The sequence below is a fragment of the Mastomys coucha genome, unplaced genomic scaffold, assembly GCF_008632895.1.
Source record: "Mastomys coucha isolate ucsf_1 unplaced genomic scaffold, UCSF_Mcou_1 pScaffold16, whole genome shotgun sequence".
NCBI classification, from domain to species: domain Eukaryota; kingdom Metazoa; phylum Chordata; class Mammalia; order Rodentia; family Muridae; genus Mastomys; species Mastomys coucha.
In genome coordinates, this window is record NW_022196898.1 from 47,267,608 (window position 1) to 47,289,311 (window position 21,704).

The window sequence follows — 21,704 nt, forward strand, 5'->3', positions numbered from 1 at the left end:
ACAAATGTGCCCATATGAAAAGTTTTCCCTTTGAAAACTGCCTCCCTTTGTATCCAATTGTTTAATTTGTATCCAGTTGTTCAATATATATATATATATATATATATATATATATATATATATATATCCAATTATTCAATTTGATCTCATTGAGGAGAACCAGGGAAGATCAGAAGCGCTTCTGATTTGCTTCCTCACTTAAGAGATTGTATGTGTTGGACTTAAGGCAGATAGCTCACCAGATTTTCTTTTAGCAGAGCCAGGTATCTGTCAGGCACCCAAACAGTTGAAATCCCTTGTTATTGATAGTCAAAGGCTTCAGCCACAGTTTCTACCTGACAAGGGGTCCATAGACCATCCCCACTCATTTCTATGTTTTTCTTCTTCAGAGTTATTCCCATACTCTCAGACCTTGAGATTCATAGTCAAAAAGCTTGTAAAATCAGAGACATATATCAATTAGAATATTTATATAAGTAGAAAAGAGTCAAAACAAAACAGCAAACTAAAAGAGCAACTCATTGGCTTGTAAACCAGCCAGTAGTAGATAGCTTCTTTAGGCAAATCTAAGTCAGGGGCCTAAGCAAAATCACCCTGGCTAGCACCTGTCCCATTTCTTTACACTCAGGCTTTCCTTCACAGTGACTTCATTCTCAATTGTCCCCTTGGGTAGCTCTGAAAGTATTCTTGGCCTTAGATAATTTTGCTTCATCTCTAAGGGGAAAGGACATGCGCCTCTGCTCAAGGGCTTTTAGCAAATCTCCCCAATTCTCATTGATTCTAATTGGGTCCCCTCAGAACCAATTACTGTAGTGCTGAGGGAAATATGATGCCTTGCTTTTCCAGGCCAGGTACTTATGCCTTTCCTGGAGGTGAAGTGTGAAAGCAAAAGGAAGGGAGTTTCCAGTGGGTACATTGTTGTCCTAGGAGAAGCAGACTAAATGCCAGTGGCAACAAGGAAGGCTGAAATGAGCAGGGAAAACAAGAGAGGGAAGCTAAGAAGTGTGTAGGGATGTGCCCCTAGGGCACAGGGCAAAATAGAACCAGGTACAGAGCTGTGTGATTGGATGAGGCTGTTTGACGATGAATACACTTGGAGACATACAGGGCTTTACATTTTATGGAAAAGGATGAATGAGGTTTCCATCTTTCTACAATGGGAACTGTATAGTTCCCACTGGGACTACAATGCTCACATTTGCATCTTGAGAAAGGTTCTCATCTCAACTGAGGATAATATCTCAGTTGCTACGCTCATTAAACTTTATGGCCCATGAGCTTCTTTACTGGGACCAGTTCATGGACTGCTGATGTTTTTTACCTCCTGCATGTCTGAATCCATTGGGAATAAGCTGTCTTCTGGTACAGAAACTCTCAAATTATAAGGCAAGGTGAGTCAAGCCACTAGAACAAGTAATTACATGGAAACTTATTCTTTACCCATCCAGATGAAGTTTTTATCTTACTGGTTTTTAGTGTGTGTGTGTGTGTGTGTGTGTGTGTGTGTGTGTGTATGTGTGTGTAGTACTACAATAAAATAAACTCAAAAGGAAGCTGTATGTGAAAATATTACAGTCTGGAAGTGATCAATTTAAAGATGCAAAAGTCAGCAGGTTTGGTATTCAGGATTTTCACGGACACATTTAACTTGTCTTCATGGTACACAAGTGTATTCTAGGTTATTGTCCTCATATGGGATCACTGCTAAATATGCATTCTTGGTTGTTTTGGCTCTTAGCCTTGAATATTGGCACAAGTTAATGTTGGATATGCATTTTAATGTGTGCCTCCTCTCTCTGGTTCCTGTGTAAAATAGGATGTTAGGGACCTGGAGTGGTGGAGATCAATTCTGGATTACCTGAGAGTATAAAGTTATAAATGACATGTTTAAATCCCCTTTTGGAAGTGGGCTAGGATCTCTGAGGATGATGGAGAAGTCACTAGTGTGCATGTATCCTACCAGTTCTGCTTTGCTTGATGAGAAGGAAGCAAGCCATGGAACAGCTCATTTCCTTTGTGGGCTCATTGGGTAGGGAGGAAGGATAGACCATTCAAAGAGGAACTGTAGCCCTCTGGGAACATAGCTCAGATGGTCCCAGAGCTGTCAATTAACTTTGTATTCCATCATCCACACCATGGAGGTTCTCCTAGCTGGAAACAATATAGCCATACATCTTGGGACATCATACTTATTAGTGTGTACAGAGGCCAAGATGCCCTGCTCACCCTGGGCCAAAGCCAACAGGTGTGAGCAATCTTTATTGGACTGGACATTCTTCAAGGTCTCTTTTTTCCCATTCTTTACTCCTTCTCTCAGAAAAGAGCATGTTTTCTCTCTATATGCCAAAATATGATTATGTTGTAATTTCTCAAAACATCCCCAGAAAAGTAGACATTAGAAATCCCATTTACATAACTATGGAGCCCAAAACTTGGAGAGGCTAAAAATAAGTCCCATTGTAAGATAGAAAGGGATTGGAATCAGGTTTGTTCAGATCTACAGCCCACATTTGTCCACTAAGCAAACCCATATGAAGATGCTTAGAGAACCCATGACCTTGCATGGACAAAGGAAATGCTGTGAACAAGAAAGACAAGCTTTACTTTGAGTGGCAGCCCTCATCAGTCCAGCCTGGCTTCCCACACTGCCTTGGCTTGTTTTGTGATGAGAGGTCTTGGCTATGTCAAGTGTTGAAATGAATGAAGGCTGTCTCCTTAAGCTTATTTAGTAGCCCTTGGCTGGCACTCCCAATCTTGTTTAACATTTGACAAGCTATTAGATCATAAGGGAAAGAAGACTTCTCAGTATCTAAGTTAGCACTGTTAAAAAATGAATACCACAGTCCTCTCTCTGTGTGTGGATTTTGAGAACTAGTTATTATCTGTATTGAGTACTTTAAGAGTACAACAATGTTTCTTCAAGGTGGATGGAAGGGATGTGATCCTCTTTTGGATGGGCTTGCTCTCTCCTTCAAACACTAGCTCATGTGAAGTCTCCCACCCCAGAGAAGCTCAGCAGGCCACCAAGTCTCATTTCCAGTGAATGCCATTTAAAAGCCAAAGCAAGCTGACTACAAACTTTTTAACATGTGCTTCTCATCTGCTCAGCAGAAACCCCTGTAACTTGTTAATAATTCTCTTCTTCTTCGTTTTTCTTCTTCTTTTTCTTTTCTTTTTTCTTTTTTTTTCTTTTGGTAGTGAAACCAATTGAGGCCTCAAATCAGTACCATTTGTTCCATCTCGGGCCATCTGAGAAAACCATTTAGAGTTGTAGCAAGTCATCTGCTCCATGATGCACTTCCAGCTGTAGGGCTGAGGCCAGGGCCTGATGGAGCTTACCTATAACAGGATAGGACAGTGTGCTGACCAGGTGGTCTCCTTTGGGGCCACATAAACACCAGACCAGGAAGAGCAGGACTCGCTTTCAAAGACAGGAGACTATATTCATATCTCGTAAAAGACAAATCTCTTTACAGCTGGAGTCAAGTTTCTCCATTTTTTTTTTGTCACAGCACTTACTGTAGTAAAGTTCATGGCATTTAGGGTGGGAAAGCAAGAAGAGACAGAGGATGCTCCAAAGAGAAGAGAATAAATCTCTGAGCTTTCTGTAGGATGGCGAGGAAGAGAAGGCTGTGCAGCTACCCAGAAGCAGGAAGCATAAAATGGTCCATTTCTGTTTCTGGAATCTTCCCTTCCAGAACCCTCTCATTATATTAAAATGATTTCTTAGAAAGTACTTGAAGTTGGGTATTCATACTTCTTTAAGTGTTAGACACAGCTACAGTATGAAAATGAGAAAAACTGAGGCTTATAGATTCAAGCCCTTCCTGCCACAGCTGCAGAGAATTCAGTGGTAGACTTCACAGTGTGTGGCTGTAAACTACAGAGAAGTGTCTCCCTCCGTGACCAGCTGCTAATGGTTTTTGACAATATCATCCATATCACAGACTATCAAACAGAAAATTCATTTTAGTTCTTTTATAGGAATTTATTATGAACAGAGGTGAATTTTCTGATATTAGCAGCTGATTGGGTTGTCTTAAATTCCAACTGAATCTGGAAGCTCATTGGGGAAAGTTCCTTTGATTGTGGGAGAGATATTAGTTGAGATATAAAAGTTTAACTCTGAACAAAATACTAACAAAGCCAAATCTTTACATCTACCATAAATACTCCTACTTGGTCTGTGGATGTAGACTGAGGTTTTTGTTGTTGTTTGTTTGTTTGTTTGTTTCCTCTGCCATATCCTTCTGTTCCTACAATACTATAAATATATTTCCAACATCCTGGTTTTCTTCATGGATTCAAACAAACAAACAAACAAACAAAACCCAAAATAAAACAAAACTGATTCGTGTTCTTTTTCACCTGAAAAATATATCTTAATGATGCTTAGTTTCTTGGAGGCTCAACAAGAATTATCAGTGTTCTAAGACATGTTATTCCTTGAAAGACGGTGCTTGTCAACAATTATGAGAAATTCTATACTGATACATGGAAGGGAATTCTCTCAAGAAGGATCCTAGAGAGGGTAAAGCAGCTGAGTGTTCTAGAATTCAGTGAAGGACACCTTCAAAGTCCATTGCGAGAGGTGGGGAATGGATCTTTCCTACCCCTGAGAAAAATGGGTCTTACAAAGGTCACTTTTGATTTTATTATTTGGAGAACATCTTTGATGAAAGTTGACTTGAACTGGTTCTCAGTTCATAGGCGTTTCAACCATTCATCCAGCCTACCATCCACACGTCTGATGATCAATACTTTGCAGGATGGATTCAGGGTCATTTGGAAATAGGATTTTGGAGGTCTTCTATAGCAAAGTGCAGTTAGTCTGCACACCTAAAATGTACGTCCTCAAGCTCTGTCCCATATACGCAGATTCAGAAACCAAATGGGGTCAGCAGTTTGTTTTCATGGGCCTGCCAGTGGGCTCACATGTGCACTGAAGTTTCAGAATCACTGGTCTGGGTACTGGGACGTAGGAACTCATTGGATCATTAGTTTTCAGCCCCAGGTGTTCATTAGAGGTGCTTTGACAGCTGCTGTGGCATTCTCATGCCCAGGAACTCTCCATTAGTTGGTTTGAGTTGGAATCCAGGAACAGCAGTCTTGTCCTACTGCAGTCTTCATCTGTGATGAAGAAACTGAATGCTGGAGAGGGAAATGGAGAGAATAGGGCTGCTGGGTTGGAGTATAGAGCACAGAGCACAATCCATTCTGCTCTCATCCAGGTTAGTTCATGATTAGTTTGGTTTTATTCACACCCACTTCAAGTCTTCCAAGTTCAGCTCTTATCCCAATGTCTCAGACATGGCAGTAAAAGAAAATCAGCACACCCTCATGATTTTGTTTCACATTAGTCCTGATTCACTTCAGCCTACATCTTATAATTATGCTTATCATGTACCTTTGATATAACAGACCTCCAATTTAATGTCCCAGGTTCTACCACCAAGACCCCTTTGCTAGGCCTTCTCAGACCCCAGGCCTGGCTTGGTACCCTGCTCCATCTCCATGGGATTAGTTTCCTGCTTTGGTATTCAATTAAAGATTGCAAGACAGGAAAAAGGTCACTGGATAAAATAAATTCTTTACACATTTGCCCTGAGCATGGGAATATCTGAGCTGGTAGCTCCTACTGCTGATCACTAAGTATCTTATTGGGAAGCGACTTTGATGGTGAGAATGTAAACAATGAACGCCAGAGGTTTGTTCTAATTTTTAAAAGTTTGACTAAGACTACTTATGCAAAGACTACTGGTCTCATGTCATCCCTGTCCTCTCCTTTGCAATGTGTGCTCAAGCATGTGACATCATCTGATGTAAGCAGAAGGAACTGATCTATAAAAGTTTATGATATGTGGCCTAGACAGACTCATTTTAATCAATGGAATTTATGTTTTATTTTTCAGGGGGCAGTACAGGTACTTCTCCAACCACCTCCAGCACTGGGACACCATCCCCTTCAGCTTCTTCTCATCTCTTATCTCCATCTTGCTCTCCTCCAACTTTTCATTTGGCCCCGAATACTTTCAATGTGGGCTGTCGAGAAAGCCAGCTGTGTAATCTAAACCTCTCTGATTATCCACCATGTGCCCGAAGCAACATGGCTGCCTTACAGAGCTATCCAGGGCTGAGTGACAGTGGCTACAACAGGCTCCAGAGTGGCACAGCTTCAGCCACTCAGCCCTCTGAAACCTTCATGCCTCAGAGGACTCCATCTTTGATCTCAGGAATACCAACACCTCCCTCGTTGCCCAGCAACAGCAAGATGGAAGCCTATGGTGGTCAGTTGGGGTCCTTCCCCACTTCCCAGTTTCAGTATGTCATGCAGGCAGGCAATGCAGCCTCCAGTTCCTCATCGCCACACATGTTTGGTGGCAGCCACATGCAGCAGAGCTCCTATAATGCCTTCTCCCTTCATAATCCCTACAATTTGTATGGATACAATTTCCCCACTTCCCCCAGGCTAGCTGCAAGCCCAGAGAAACTGAGCGCATCTCAAAGCACTTTACTCTGTTCTTCTCCTTCCAATGGGGCCTTTGGAGAGAGGCAGTACCTGCCCACAGGGATGGAGCACAGCATGCACATGATCAGCCCTTCAACTAATAATCAGCAGGCTACCAACACCTGTGATGGCCGACAGTATGGGGCAGTCCCAGGCTCCTCCTCTCAGATGTCCGTACACATGGTTTAAAGAGCAGTGCAAACACTATGGAGGTGATGGCGGTCAAGACTCCAGAATCTCTGTGGGTTGATCTTCCTCTTTGGGAGGCCCGTGAATTGGGAAAATAGGAATTGTGCATTTGTTTTTGTTTTTGTTTTTGTTTTTTTCTGGATAAGGAAAACAGAGAACAACAATAGATACCGCTGAAGGATCCTTGGAGTCCATCATCCATATCTCAGTGGTCATTCTTCTGCCTTCCAAAATCTTAGTTTTATAAAAGCATTGTGTATGATAGAGTGGCCTTGAAGAGACTGAATAATCATTTTATAATAATATTGAAGGAAATGCTAGCATGTAGCAGCCAAGACAAGTTACACATACACACACACACACACACACACAACTTACATGAGTATAGTCATGTACACACATGCATACACAAAGTAATACAAACACAAACATCATACACACTGACTCTGAACTGGGTGAACTCTGTGAAGGGAGGCCCAGAATGGGTGCTTTCACCAAAACATTTGCCCACGTACAATCCTAGATGGACTGGGCCACCATTAGCCAATAGCCTTTCTCCCTTGCAGCTTACCATGTTTCTGGAATGAACCATGTACTTAGAACCTCTTCTCGTCACAAAGGTGGAAAGGCATCAGAGCTATACCTGGACTTGGCTTCCTGAGAAAGATTGCTTTTTAAACTTTGGCCTTCTTCATTCAGTGTGCTGTCTTTGATCTTATAGTGGTACCTGTGGAAGGACAGGGTGAGAAAAGCCCAGAGAGAGAAAGAGAATGAGGGCAGGAGAGAGTGGACAGCAAGACTGAGAAGATGTGAATAAATGAGATTTAATCTGCCAAGGAGAATTGGTTGAGTTTGCTTAGCCTCTAAAGTTAAAGAAGGATTGATGGTGGTGGTAGAGAGTAAGCCTTTTTGGGAGCCTGCTTAGAGTCAAGGGTACCAATGAGAAGGGCTAGGACAAAGAATGCTTGATTCCATAGCTCTGACCATAATGACCCAGGAGAGAGGTGCCCCTCGTAGGAGTGCCATTCCATGGCATGCAGCTGAACAGGGTGAGGGAAATAGGTGTCAAGAATGAAGAATGGTTTTATCTCCCAGGTGATACAAAAAAAAAAAAAAAAAAAAAAAAAACCAACCAAACAAAAAAAACAGTCATGGAAGACAGGCCTGGCCTCACATGCCAGATCCAAAGCATTGACCTGGACAATCTGTCCCTGATCCCCAAGCAGGGGATACCCTGACACATGGGAGAGAATTACAGGATCTTCTGCCCCTTTTCTATCTGCCTGTAGCTCTCCATTTTGATTAAATAGTTCATTGCATTCTGAAGTTTGGGGATGTTATTTTTTTCCTTTTCTTTCAAATCCTTTGATGATAGGAAAACAAGTGAAGCTTGGTGCAAGCTAAAATTTTTAAATGGTGTGGAGACTCGAATACTACCAAGTAAGATGATACAGATATTATTAAGAATTTTTTTTGTTTTGAGGTGATGTAGATAAATGTATTTATATGCCTAGTGGGGTATTCAATATTATGAATATTAAAAAGGGGGCAATAAAAGGGTATGTAAAATATGTATGAAGAAAAGGTGTATAAAAATTTGCCCTTATGCACGGAACTGTTTCTGAGTGCCAAGCACAGAAAGCCGCTAAATAAAATCTTTGCAATTGTTTTCTGTGTGTTTGTTCATATAGAAAAATTAAGTATTGTTTTGCCTTACAATAAGTCAAACTCTTTCACATGTGTTAGTTATTCTATGTGAATTTTATGCAGATAACATAAAGTCACTATTATCCTTGTTTTATGATAGTAGCTGAGCTACTCAAAAGTTGGATGAATTATCCAGGACCACACAAGCCATCATAGAGGGAACTAAGACCTGGAGCTAGATTTCATATTTAACAGGATGTTCACTTTCATATTAGCTGCACAAATATGGTCTAATAGCAACCTTTAAGGTTGCTTTAAGGTTGCTGTGTGCCAGTACCTTACTATTTCTAATAACTCATTATCCTACAATTCTAAGAGATGGGTGTGATTTTCATAAAAATATTTGTAGATCTGGAAGAAGTTTTATGGAATGTCATATACTTGGCCAAGGTCCTCAGGTAGCTAGTGATAGAACTGGTAAACTAATTTAATATCTGTGCAACTAGCATCGTGCTCTTATTCCAGAGCACTGGACCATTTGGAGGATCAGAAACAGAGGTATATTCTGAAAGATTGAGGCGCAAATGACTGAGGCTGAAATTTGCCTTATGTATTTGATAATAAATTTATACTCCCTTTTGAAGCATGGAATGGGTAGTTTTGATCTGTTATACATAATTTAACTGTACAAAAACCAGTGAAGAATGAGGCCATGCTATTTCTAAGCACTTCTGCATACTTCAGGCAAGCCCAGCAATGCCCATAAAAGGTGGATAGGGGAGAAAATCTTGATTGTAAGTGGAGAGAAGTATGACCATGAATTATACTTCCAGCCCTGCTTATGTGATTGGGAAAGAGCAGAGCAGGGACATAAAACCTGATCTCACACCTATACTACATTGTGTCCTGTTGGATAGTCACCCACAGACTCACTTTACTGGCATTACATGAGGGCAGCTCAGAATGCTGGACACTGCACATACCCACTGGAATTGGAGCTAGGTTTGGGGGACAATTTGTTTTTTTCAGGATGTGCATTGCATTTGAGCATGAATTTAGTTAGTAAATTTCTATAGAATGTGATGTGGTGTCTATTGAATAATTTTGTGATGATGTTTTCCTGACAAGACAGGTCAGATGCACATATGAACTCACAGAGGTGGTAGCAGCATGTATGGGAGCTGCTCAAGTTCAAGTCAGATAGGATCCCAGTGCTGAGAGTGAGAAATAGGAGCTGATATCCCTAACCAAGCAGCTATCTCCAGCTGACAAACAACTCCTAAAGGAAAAATAACTTTTCTGCAATTGGTTCTCAATGGGTACATAAATCACACTTAAGGGTAGGCTGCATGCCCAGCAGTACATGGCAACAGCAGAACAAACTAAAGGGGACTTTCTTTTTAGAATTTTCATATAACATTGCTTTTGTTAGGTAGTATCTATCTATCTATCTATCTATCTATCTATCTATCTATCTATCTACCTATTATCATCTATCATCTTTCAATCATGACCAAAGTTTCCCCCTCTCCTCCTCTGATTTTCTCTCCCCCTTCTCTTCCCCACCCCCTTCAACCAGCCACGGTATATGGAAGGTGTAGTAAGACTAGGCATCTCCTCTACTATTAAGGCTTGATGAGGCAAACCAGTAGAAAAAAGAGTATGGGACAAAAATCCTAATCATTGCTTTGATTGTGTAAATAACTCAGAAAGTGGCATGTCAGTTAATCCCATTAGCCGTCAAATTGCTGCCAAGCTAGTTGAGACAATGGCCAGCTCAGCATCTCCATGAATTTGAGGCTGTTTGGGCATGACTTGTCTCAAAACATGAATGACACTCCTATTTGGAAACCTTAAGTTACTCCTCTGAAAGAATGGAGGATCAAAATTAACTACATGGAAGCATTTGGTTATTTCTTTCTGATTTATTAGTAGACCAAGCACTGTTAATTGGTTTAGTGTCCTCTGAGGTCATAGGTAATAAATAATCATAATATGGCATGCAATGAACTTGGCATAGATATTTCCATGTTTTTATTTGGAAAGAATAATAATGAAGAATAAAAGGGCAGTGGTGGTGCACAGCTTTAATCCCAGTGCTTGGGAAGGAAAGGCAGAGGCAGGCAGATCTCTGAATTTGAGATCTCAGCCAAGTCTATGAGTGAATTTCAGGCCAGCCAGAGGGACACAGAGAGAAAACTTGTTTTGAAAGACAAAAATAAAATAAAATAAAATAAAATAAAAAAATCAAACAAACAAAAACCAAAACAACAACAACAACAAAAACAAAAAATAAACAAAAAAACCCCAATCATCTAGATTCTGAATTTTAGAGTATTAAATAAGATATATTACTATAATTTCAGCTCTTTTAGAATAACCTAGGTCACTAATGCCCATACTATGCTATGTGTTTCATCTGCCTCTGATGATATAAATAGAAAGGATAATGCACACTGGATAAAGACCTTTTCAAGAAGGAACTGGAGAGATGACTCAGCAGTTAAGAGCACTTGTTGCTATTGCAAAGAGGATCCAGGTTCAATTCGAAGCACACATGAAGACATGGTAGTCTACAACCATTTGGAAACCCATTGAAGTTTATCCTATACCCTCTTCTGACTTCTGTGAATGCTTTGCATGAATGAATATGGTGCACATACTTAAACACAGTCAAAACATACATAAAGTGAGTTAAAATGTAACTAAGAAGAATTTGTCATGAATATGTTCTTATGTCCAACCAGATGGAACATATGATGGAACCAGATGGCTCATGAGGTGCCAACCCTACACAAAGAATTATAGGTAAATAAAGAATGCTGGGAATGGGAGAGGTGGTTCTCTCTATGGAAGAGCATAGTAGTTGGTTGTCCAGTGGCAAACAGTCATCCCTAAAAACACACATACAAATGATACTAGACAGGTTATACTTAGGAATATATGTATACATAACCATATATAATAACAGTGAATAAAAAGACAGTGAGTCTGAAGGAGAAAAGTGAGGTGCATATAAAAGGGGAGGGATAAGTGAAATAATTAAATCATCTCAAAACTAAAAAAGTGTTCTTACAATTTTTAATAAAGTCATAAAACATCATTATATTTTATACTCTGTTTATGTATAAAATAATGTTTCATAAAAGGATCATTGTTTAAAGGATATCACTTCTTAAAATGATATAGATTGAGATGGTTCATTTGGCTATTCTTTCCGAAAAGAAACATTGCTTTGTTTATTTGTAAATTCTCAATCCCAAGGACAGATCCTAGGATCACAGATGCTCAATACATAAGCATTTTCACTGCTAAATTTTTTGTTGAAATTTATTTTTTTTCAGGAATAGTACAAAATGATGGCATGGCTGAATTCGCTCCACTCTAAGGGGAGTTAAATTAGTTAAGGGATGTTTTTCTTTCATAGAGTGTTATGTTAGAGGTGAATGTAAAGTTAATTTATATAGTTATCTAGTACCATTGTATATCATAACAGCATAAAAAGCAAATACATGCCATTACATGGCATGTTTTTATATGTGTGCACACAATATGTGTCTATGGAGATAACATGTGTCCAGAAGATAGCATCAAATCTTTTCCTTTATTATAGCAGTTCTCAACCTGTAGTTCATGACCTCTTTGGGGAGGGGAGTCACATATCAGATATCCTGCATATTAGATATTTATATTACAAGTTATACCAGTAACAAAATTGGAGTTATGAAGCAGCAATGAAGATAATTTTATGGTAGGGGTCACCACAGCATGAAGAGCTGTATTAAAGGGTCACATCATTGGGAAGGTCGAGAGCCATTGCTTACTACTATCTGTCTTATTCCTTTGAGTCAGAGTATCCTCCTGAATTTAGAACTCTTGGTTTGTAACTGGGATAGCAGTCAGCAAGAGACCACACCTGATCTGCTATGTGGGTGCTGGAATCTGATTTAGCTATAGCTCTTATCCACTGAGCCGTCTCTCCAGCCCCCATGATTTCTTTCTGGAAAGGGCTTCCCTTTTGTCAACCATTCATATGTGGCAAATGCTGCTGAATGCTCTGAAAATTCAGAGAAGGTGCCCAGGATAAGAGGATCAGGTCTGGATTCTTTTCATTAAGGAAGTTGGACTCCATTTAACTTAGGAAAATGCTTAGAGTTTTTGTAGATGTGAGAAAATAATGGCTTTAAGAATGAAACATCAAAAACAAAACAAAACAAACAAACAAACAAAAAAACAAAAAACAAAACAAAACAAAAAAAAAGAAGCTGGGCAGTGGTGGCTCACGCCTTTAATCCCTCCCACTTGGGAGGCAGAGGCAGGCGGATTTCTGAGTTCGAGGCCAGCCTGGTCTACAGAGTGAGTTCCAGGACAGCCAGGGCTATACAGAGAAAATCTGTCTCGAAAAACAAAACAAAACAAAACAAAACAAAACAAAACAAAAAAAAGGAATGAAACATCAACTTTAAAAGGCAAGAAAATGTCCCATGAATCACAAATGTAGTATTTCAACTGAAAGTGGGCAATTTAATCAAGGCAGAGACATCTTGAAGCTTCTTTTTAACTTTTCCTTCCCTTCATTCTCCTCCCCTCCCTTCCTCTTCATGAGTCCTCCCCCCTTTTTCTTGTAGAGAATCAAATGAATAGCCTCATGCATGTCAGACCAGCATTCTACCCCAAGCTATAGCTGCTTTCTTAGTGGGAGTGTTGGGGGCTGACAACCAAGAGCACAACTGGACTGATGCCAGTGTTTGTCTAGTTGCTTAGTACTTAGATGACTCCAGAGAGATGTTCTTCAGTACAGAGTTGAAGAAATCATCTTCTAATAAAGATGATTTATTCAAGGAAGCCTGGCCACAGGTACCTTTATCAAAAACCTTTTTTGTCATTAATTGTTGGAGATTTGGTCTCCACACCTGTGACTGGCTCAACTCATGATCTTTTTCAATTCAGGGACTGTTGTTCCAAATGCTGCATTAGGTGCTACAATGTGGTGGTGAGCTACCACATACCTTCCCATCTTTAAGAAGCCCAGGACCAGAAGTGAGACTGGAATTGTCTGCACCAATGCCTGACTGAATAGTATAATTTCAGAATGGGATAAAGACTCTAAGGGAGATAAAGGTTCCAGGATGTTAGAGAGAGGATACAATTAAAGCATCACAAATGCTGATGTCATGTATATGTTTGCTTGCACTCATCCCAGGCAGTGGCATCTTCATTGGAAGATGTTCTCATATAATCTTGCCTCAAAGAAGGCCAGATGTTTTGGTCCCTGCACTTCCTTTCTAGTATTCTTACTTTAAAAAGCCTTCAGGAATTTTCAAACCTGAATCTATAACCTACAAGGTCTCAATGAAGCTGTATTTTATAACATCCTAGGTAGAGAATGAGAGTATTTTTTTTCTATTTGTTCATACTAGTAACAAACAATAACTATAGCAAGATGGCTTGATATTCTACAATCCTCTCAGAACTGTTCTGTGTGCTATTTGGAAACAGCATATTTCTACCTTGGAAGATGTCAGTTTGGTTGAGGAGTTAAGATGTCATATGAAAGTGAACAAGACGTGTTAAGTTAGTGATAAAGAGCATGCACGATGCTGACATTCAGGAGAAAACTAATTTTTATAGAGTGTTTATTGCATGTTATACTTTATGCAAGGCAATAGCCTATAATCCTTGTAACCACCCTGTAAGAGTTGTCTCTATTTTATAGTTGAGGAAACTGAAACTCACGCAAAATAAAAACTTGTAAGAAACAAGGACAGGATTCCAACTCAGGCCTGGACCAAAAATTATAAGGAATAAAATAAAGAGAGATAGCTTTATGGGAAAAGTACCTTGAGTTTTACTTTCAAAAATTTATGAATGGTAAAATTGGAGAGAAAAGGTTTCTCTGGTGATTGGTAGCATAGAGAAGACAGATACTTCTGAGATGAATGGGCTCTGGTTGAGGGAGAAGATGGCCACCCATGCAAGTCAAAGTTAATCATGTACCCCCTGCTTTTGCATGACTCTGGGTTCCTTTTTCCTATGTGAGACTTCTTGGCTACACAACTTGAGACGTTCAGAATTTCATCCCATGTCTGAGTGGAAACTTCAACCTTGAAAAGACTTGTGGTGTCTGGGAGGCGATGGAGGAGTCAAGCTATGTCTCTAACACCTCCACCCATACCCCTCACCAGGGCCTCAGGGAGCGTTCAGCCTCCACACTCCCTGAGTCAGGCCCCTTGCTTTCTCCAGCCACGTGGGATGGTGAAAGGGGACTTTGCTGCTGAATGCCAAGAAAACATTCATCATGTTTTCCTTCTGAGCTCACTTTATAACCCATTGCACTCATCTTTTATGGGCGAGCCCAGCGGCTTTTCCCACTTCGGATGCTTCCTTCTCACACATTTGCTTTTATAGACTCTGTTGCAAGCCCCGCCCAGGCACAGAAAACCAAAGGTGGGTGAATCATGTTAGTATTATTTTCACTCCATGAAACCAGACTGGATATGGGGCTGGAAAAGGATTGCCATGGCAACCTCGAATGGTTCTCATTGAATGGAGGCATTTGGTACTCCATGACAAAGTTAATCGAGTTCTCCCCCTCTTCCAAAATGAGCATCTGTCCTCAACTCTCTTAAACTCTCTGTAATGACTGAACCTTCAGTCCTAGCAATGTTGATTTCTCATCCTTCAGACACTCCATCGTGGGGTTTCTGGGTAGAAGAGAGATCCTGGAAACCAGGCATCTTGCATTTTACAGCTCCACTATCTTCAACACAATGTTAAGTCTATATTCAGCTGACATAGAGAATGAATGACTTCCTTGTTTGAGAATGAGAGTGGTTTTTTTCTATTTGTTCATATTAGTAACAACAAATAACTATAGGAAGGTGGTTTGATATTCTACAAAGCCTGGGTCATGTTTATAAGCCAGATATAGAATTGGGAACATGATTTTTTCTCTGTTCCAATGATTGAGACTATTGATCACTCTGAACTGAAAAGAAGGGAATAATGTAGCCTGAATGTACAGGAGAAAAGAATCATATCTGTTAGACATTGGGGAGAGTTTAGGAGACCCTCAGTCAATCTCTCCTGAGTCAACTTAATCTGACATTGCTATCACACTAGGAGATAAAGGTAAGTCTGTGCAAGAGTAGCAAGGGCTCTCAACTGCTGATTCATCTCTCCAGCCTCAAATTTGATATTATTATTATTAATTATTCTATTTTACTTATATTATGTGTGAAAGATACCAATGTTGAGAGGCTAAGAGTATTGTTGAATGTTTCATTTAGAACTTGCACTGCTAGTTAATATGAGATTGCTTTGCATTAGGCAAAGCAATGGCAGCAGTATAGGTGTGTCATATTATGTACCTTAAAAACTTTTAGTGTAATGGGAATAACCTCTCATTCAATTCCATCCAGAAACATCCCAATGATGAAATTCATGTGAATGTCAGCTCCAGGGTATCAGGATCACCCTCTATATTGACTGTCATTTTATCTGGTCTTAGATGACACTTGATATTCAAAAGCAATATTGTTGAAAGATGTCTAAGTACTGCACTCCTCATTGCCCAAAGAGCCAGCATGTTTGGCAGTCACATTCCTAAATGGCTTCTAAAATAACTATCTAGAATTGGGTTTCCTCAGACCTTGTGATAGTGCTCCAGCCTGTAGCTCAGAATTCCTCAGAGAGGAAACACAGAGAATCAGGAACTTGTCTGTAAACCAGCCTTTCAGAGCTTCTCATCAATTAGTTATTTTTCAGGAGAAAATTAGTCATTCTTTCATGTGAAGGATTCACAGAAGCAGGTAGGTACACTAACCCACAATGCACTTTCCATAGCCACAGATGGCTATGTGAGGAGAGTTTCATTTTTATTCACTTGTTTCTTTTCCTAAATGCTGATTCTGTATCTTTGTGGCATTTGGCTTACATAACCTTCTCATTAAAGTACCCCAAACCTCACCTGAATAAAGGGCTCATAATCTTTAATCATGATTTGAGAAAGACCTTCCTTCACTATTTAGAATAAGGTCCTAGTAAAATAATCATGGGAAAGGACAGAGGTTTAATGTTTCTGAAACCACAGGACTCAATATTCTCCTGGGAATCTTCTTAAAGACATTCTGGGTTGTGTGATTGAGAAGAACTGTCTCATATAAAGTGCCAATCTGAGACTAGCAAAGACGATATCTGGGACTCTGTCTACATCTAAGACAGGCTCATGCTTGGGGTTTCAGGTAGTATCTTAGTTACTTTTCTATTGCCATGATAAGATACCATGACCAAAGCAACTCATAAATGAAAATGTTAATTAGTGGCTCATGGTTCCTTCCGGAGACTTAGAGCCTATGATCACTATGACAGGGAGCATGGAAGCAAGCAGGCATGATGCTGGAGCAATAGCTAAGAGCTTACATCTGACCCACAAGCACATGCCAGAGAGAACACTAACTGTGAATGCTCAGGCTTTAGGAACCTCAATGCCCACCCCCAGTGACACACTCCTCAACAAGACCACACCTCCTAATCCTTCACAAACAGTTCTACAAACTGGGGACCAAGCATTCAAATGTATGAGCTAGTATGGTCAGTGTTTCTCAAACCAGCACAGAAAATGTGGCTTGAAATTTGGGTTCAGGGTTGAGTGGTTCATCTCTGATACCAGACAGTCGATGTTTATAATGTCCATGAAGCCCAGAACAGTCATCTGTGTGGGTTTAAGGAAGATGTTCTGAAGGATATAGAGCTATAAACAAAATAAAAGTCAAGCCAGTGGCTGCTAAGTTCTTCCTTGCCATGAGATAAAAACAATGGTGGGTATGTCAGTTTCCGTAACCCCAAGGCTTGCTAAATAAAATTATCCTTTGAGGAACAAATTATTCCCACAGTGATAATTCTATCTGGGAGTATGTCCTTTTATCTAAATGTCAACACTAGCTATACTAATATTCCATGACAATCAAAAGAGTTTCTGGAATATCAATTCACAGTCCTGGAAATAATTTTTACTTTAACCCATTCAACTAAGCCTTCAACCATGGTTCATCTACATGTACTGAACATCTATTTTACACAGGATTTTTATTACTGAGTGATAGTAACATAGATGTAAGTGGGAGCTAGTCCATAAAATTCTGGAGATCAGCCCTGACTTGAGACCCATCTCATGTGAGATAGCCAGCCCCTGGCACTATTAATGATACTCTGCTAGATTGCAGACGGGAGCTTAGCATAATTGTCTCCTGAGAGACTTCATCCAGCAGTGCATGGAGGCAGATGCAGAGAAACAGACAAACATCAGGCAGATGCCGGGGAATCCTGTAGTAGAGTTGGGGATAGAAATGAGCAAGTTTGAGGGGTCAAGGACACTACAAGAAGACCCACAAAGTAAACCAATCTGGGCCCATGGTCAGACTCACAGAGACTGAACCCCTAACCAAAGAGCTTGCAAGAGCTAGACCTAGGCGCCCTACACATTTGCAGCAAATATGCACCTTGGTGTTCATGTGGTTCTCCTAACAAGTGAATCAGGGGCTATCTCAGTTTCTGTTGCCTGCCATTGGATCCCCCTCCCTCTACATGGACTGTTTGTTTGGGTCTCAGCAGGAGAGGATGTTCTTAGTCCTGCTGCATCTAGATGTCCCAGGGTGGGGTGGTACCCAATGGAGGCTCCTCTTCTCTGAGGAGAAGGTGGAGCAATGTAGGGAAGAATTTGTAAGGGTAGGACTGGAAAGAGATGAGGGAAGGGGCTGTGACTGGGATGTAAAGTAAATATAAATAAATGAATATAAATTCTGGAGATCATAATGAAGTATAGAGATGGGAAATATTCATGAGAAATGGTGCCATAAAAATAAATGTAGATTCTATGGATGTAGGTGGGTCAATTCAGAGTTCAAGTAAGGCTACCTAGAGATGACATTGAGTAGTTTAAATAAGTTTGCTTAATATTGGTACAGAATAAATCGAAGGGCAATGATTGTACATTGTAGAATCTATAGTCATGTTCTATGACTAGCAGTTCACTGTGACACCATGTTGTATGTGTTTTGAAACTGGAGAATTTCACAAAATAGCTTCTGAAGTGTGAAGAATAGTCTGAGAAACTACCAACTGTAAGGTAGGTGCAGGTTCGATTTGATAAACAACTCAAAAGAATACAAGAAGCACCGTTAGTATCTGGCCATATTCTCAGAATCATAATTATATCAGGATCCCAAGGAGAAATTGGATCTTGTATGTTTCTTTTTTTTTTTTTAATCTTGAGAACAATTTCATAGACGGCCAGGTCATCTTCACCCAGGGAACCCCATGATGTGAGTGTATTCAGACACTTAACCTGTACTAGCAAATTCAAGCAGGGTGCAAAGATCACTTGTGGGAAGGTGTGAGATCCACAAGGAAAGCCAAATCACTGAAGAGCTAATCCTGTGAGGGCCAAGTCAAGCAAGACTCAATAAGGGCTGTCAGGCATTGCATAAGCCTGCACTTGAGAGGTTGCTGGTGGGACCCAGAGATCCAAAATTATGGACTATTTAGCTTGGCTTTCAATATGACTAGCTCTTTTGTGAGTTGGCTGTTCTCGGGGATGTCACACCTTGATTCTATTGGCTTTGCCGTGGAATATTTTTAAGGTGAATTTTATGCTTCCAATGACATAATCCTCTCTGTTTGCAGTAATAACTAAAGAAGACCCACTAGTAGGGGTTGAACACATCAAGCTGTTATCTCTTGGGCGATATTTCTGTAAGACAAGCTATATAGCAGGTGGGAAGTTTAAACAGGGCCTCCTAATGCAAGCACACTATACTTACTATCCTTTTTCTTTCACTGTATTCAGACACTGTTCTAAAGTAGGTGGTGCTAAGGAGGAGATAGGAGCTAAGCTTGGTGACAAAATTTCTGTCATTCCAGCTACTATAGAAGTTGGGACAGGACATTCACAATTTCAAAGCCTATCTGAACTACTGAGGGAGGTCAAACCCAGCTTGGGCAGCTTAAAAGAGAATGTTTTCCTCCTTTCCTGGAAAGAAGTCTGTGAATGTACCATGGATGTAGTGTACTACATCTAGCATAGGATGCTCAAGAGTTTGGTTAAATCCCCAGCACCCCAAAATTTAAAAATTAGAAAAGTAAGGCTGGAAACTAGTAGAATAGCCCCTAGGCTTAAGTGAGTGTCATCAAATGAAGCCAGAAACATCAGATCTCCTGGAAGTAGATTTACAAGGGGTTGTGAGCTATCCCACGAGGATGCTAGGAACTGCACTTGGGTCCTTGGGAAGAATAGTACATTTTCTTAACTGCTCATCCATTTCTCCAGCTGGGATGGACATCTGTTGTTTGCTTCAGCTTTTATAAATACCCTCTGCAAAAAACCCAAAGCCCAATGATTGTAGAATTTATTAGCCAAAAATTTTTTTCACTTTCTCCAAAAGAGGAGTTGCTTTCATGGGCTGTATAAACACAGGGTTGAGAGCTGCTGTGGTTAGAGGCAAAGAAGCAGGGCTGAGGACCAGATCCAGAGATTTGGAACAACAAGAAATGAGCAGACTCCTGTAAGGCCCGGGGCAGTGACTATCCAGGAGTTTGGTTTTCGTAGTTTCACAGACCAGGAGATGACAGAATGAAATGCACTGTGATTTGATTTCTATCAACTTCTCCCTGGAAGCTGACATTTTATTAGCATGTTTTGTTTCAAAAGAAGCTATAGACTTTGGACAGATTCCAGGTTCGTTTTTTTTTTTTTTTTAACCACATCACAGAAAGCAGTATAAAGGGAAAAAACCCTATAGCTAATTTTTTTTTAAAAAAGGTCTGAGTTTGAGTGTTTGGAATAATCTTTTCTAAAAATAAAAAATCGGGGTTATAATCTACTCCTAGATTGTTAAGGGTTGTGTTAAATGCAACAAAATCCCTTAGCTCTGTGAAGTGGCACAAGAGGAATGTGACAGGTACAGCTTCTAGTTGTGCTTGTCTATCTTTCCCCCACCTTTTGTTCATTTCATGATGCAGAAAACAACATCAGAGCAGACACTGATTCAAGAGTCTTGGAGGCTGGGCAGAGGTGAAGTGATTGCCACACAATCATGGAGTCCTGATATCAGACATTAATAAAGGTTTCTGTTTCTTTCCACCCATTCTTTATTTAAAAGGAAACAGTATGCACATTAGTCTATAAATAGCCTTTAAAATTAAAGTTATTCATTCTACAGATAATTGTATATTTTTTATAAGAGATCTATATACCATAATTCTGAGGGAGTCTTTTGAGACAGAGTCTTATTCTAAAGCTTAGGCTGACCTCAAAAAATTCATAGCAATTCTCATTTAGGTGTGAGTGAACATGATCAGCTGATCTATCACAATTTTATATCTTTCTCTGAAGATATGCTCAATATGCTTTTATTAACTCAAAACTTCCAGTATAAAATAATTTTTAAAAATATGTATTTATTTCTATTTTCTGCATGTCAGCATTTTGTATGCATGTGTGGGCATCATGTGTGTTGTGCCTAGTGCCCTCAGAGTCCAAAATGAGGTGTCAGACTCCCCAAAAGTACAGTTAGAGATGGTTGTGAGCTACTATCTAGGTACTGGTAGCCAACGCCAAGTCCTATGTAAGTTCAACAACCACTAGGCTATCTCTACATTCCCATAAAATAATTTTTGAGAATATCTTCCTACATAAGCTAGACTTGCATAAAACTCACTATGTAGCACAAGAGTTCGTTGAACTCATGGTCATCCTGCCTCTACCTCCCAAATGTACATATTATAATAAGGCATGTGCTACCATTCCCAAGTTCAAGATTTTAAATATATATTTTAACTACTTGTAGACTTGCCTTAGCTCTGGCTCTTTATAGATATAAGCTGCTGGAAAATAATTTGGATTCTATAGATAGACACAGCTCTTAGCGACTTATCAAGGCTTCTCTTCTCCTCTCATGGTCCTAGAATGACTAAGGCTTACCCAACAGCTGCTAGCAGCTCCACCTTCCCCAAAGCTGTAATCATGTGAACTTCAGCTGACTTGACCACGAACAAATTGGATATTGCCTCCAATAAACTCCCCTTTTCTTCTACAGATGCACAGGGCAGGGGCAGTCTGCTCTCTCTTACCATACATAGACAATTTTAGCAGCAGCTTTTCCTGCCATCTGTTTCATCAAGTTCTTAATCTCAGGACCATTAGTAATTGACACCATAACTAAGATCACCGGTGAGTGGTTGGAATCTTGGGATGGGCCAGGAATTTGACCTGTAGATTCTGGGGGATCTGACAAGAGTAGTCTTGTGGTAAACCGATATCTGTGGCAAAAAGTGGTGACTGCAGCACATAGCTGAGTAGACA

The 21,704-nt window shown here is 40.1% G+C and overlaps 1 protein-coding gene across 3 annotated transcripts in view; it reads left to right on the forward strand.

Moving 5' to 3' along the window:
• Tbx15 (T-box transcription factor 15) overlaps positions 1–8,365 on the forward strand; it is a 117,824-nt gene extending 109,459 nt beyond the window's left edge. For all 3 annotated transcript variants that reach the window (XM_031374967.1, XM_031374965.1, XM_031374966.1), the window contains exon 8: positions 5,913–8,365. In XM_031374967.1, the coding sequence (XP_031230827.1) occupies positions 5,913–6,697 (785 nt within the window). In that variant the 3' untranslated portion in view covers positions 6,698–8,365. The remainder of the gene's footprint in view (positions 1–5,912) is intronic.
• The last annotated feature ends 13,339 nt before the right edge of the window (positions 8,366–21,704 follow it).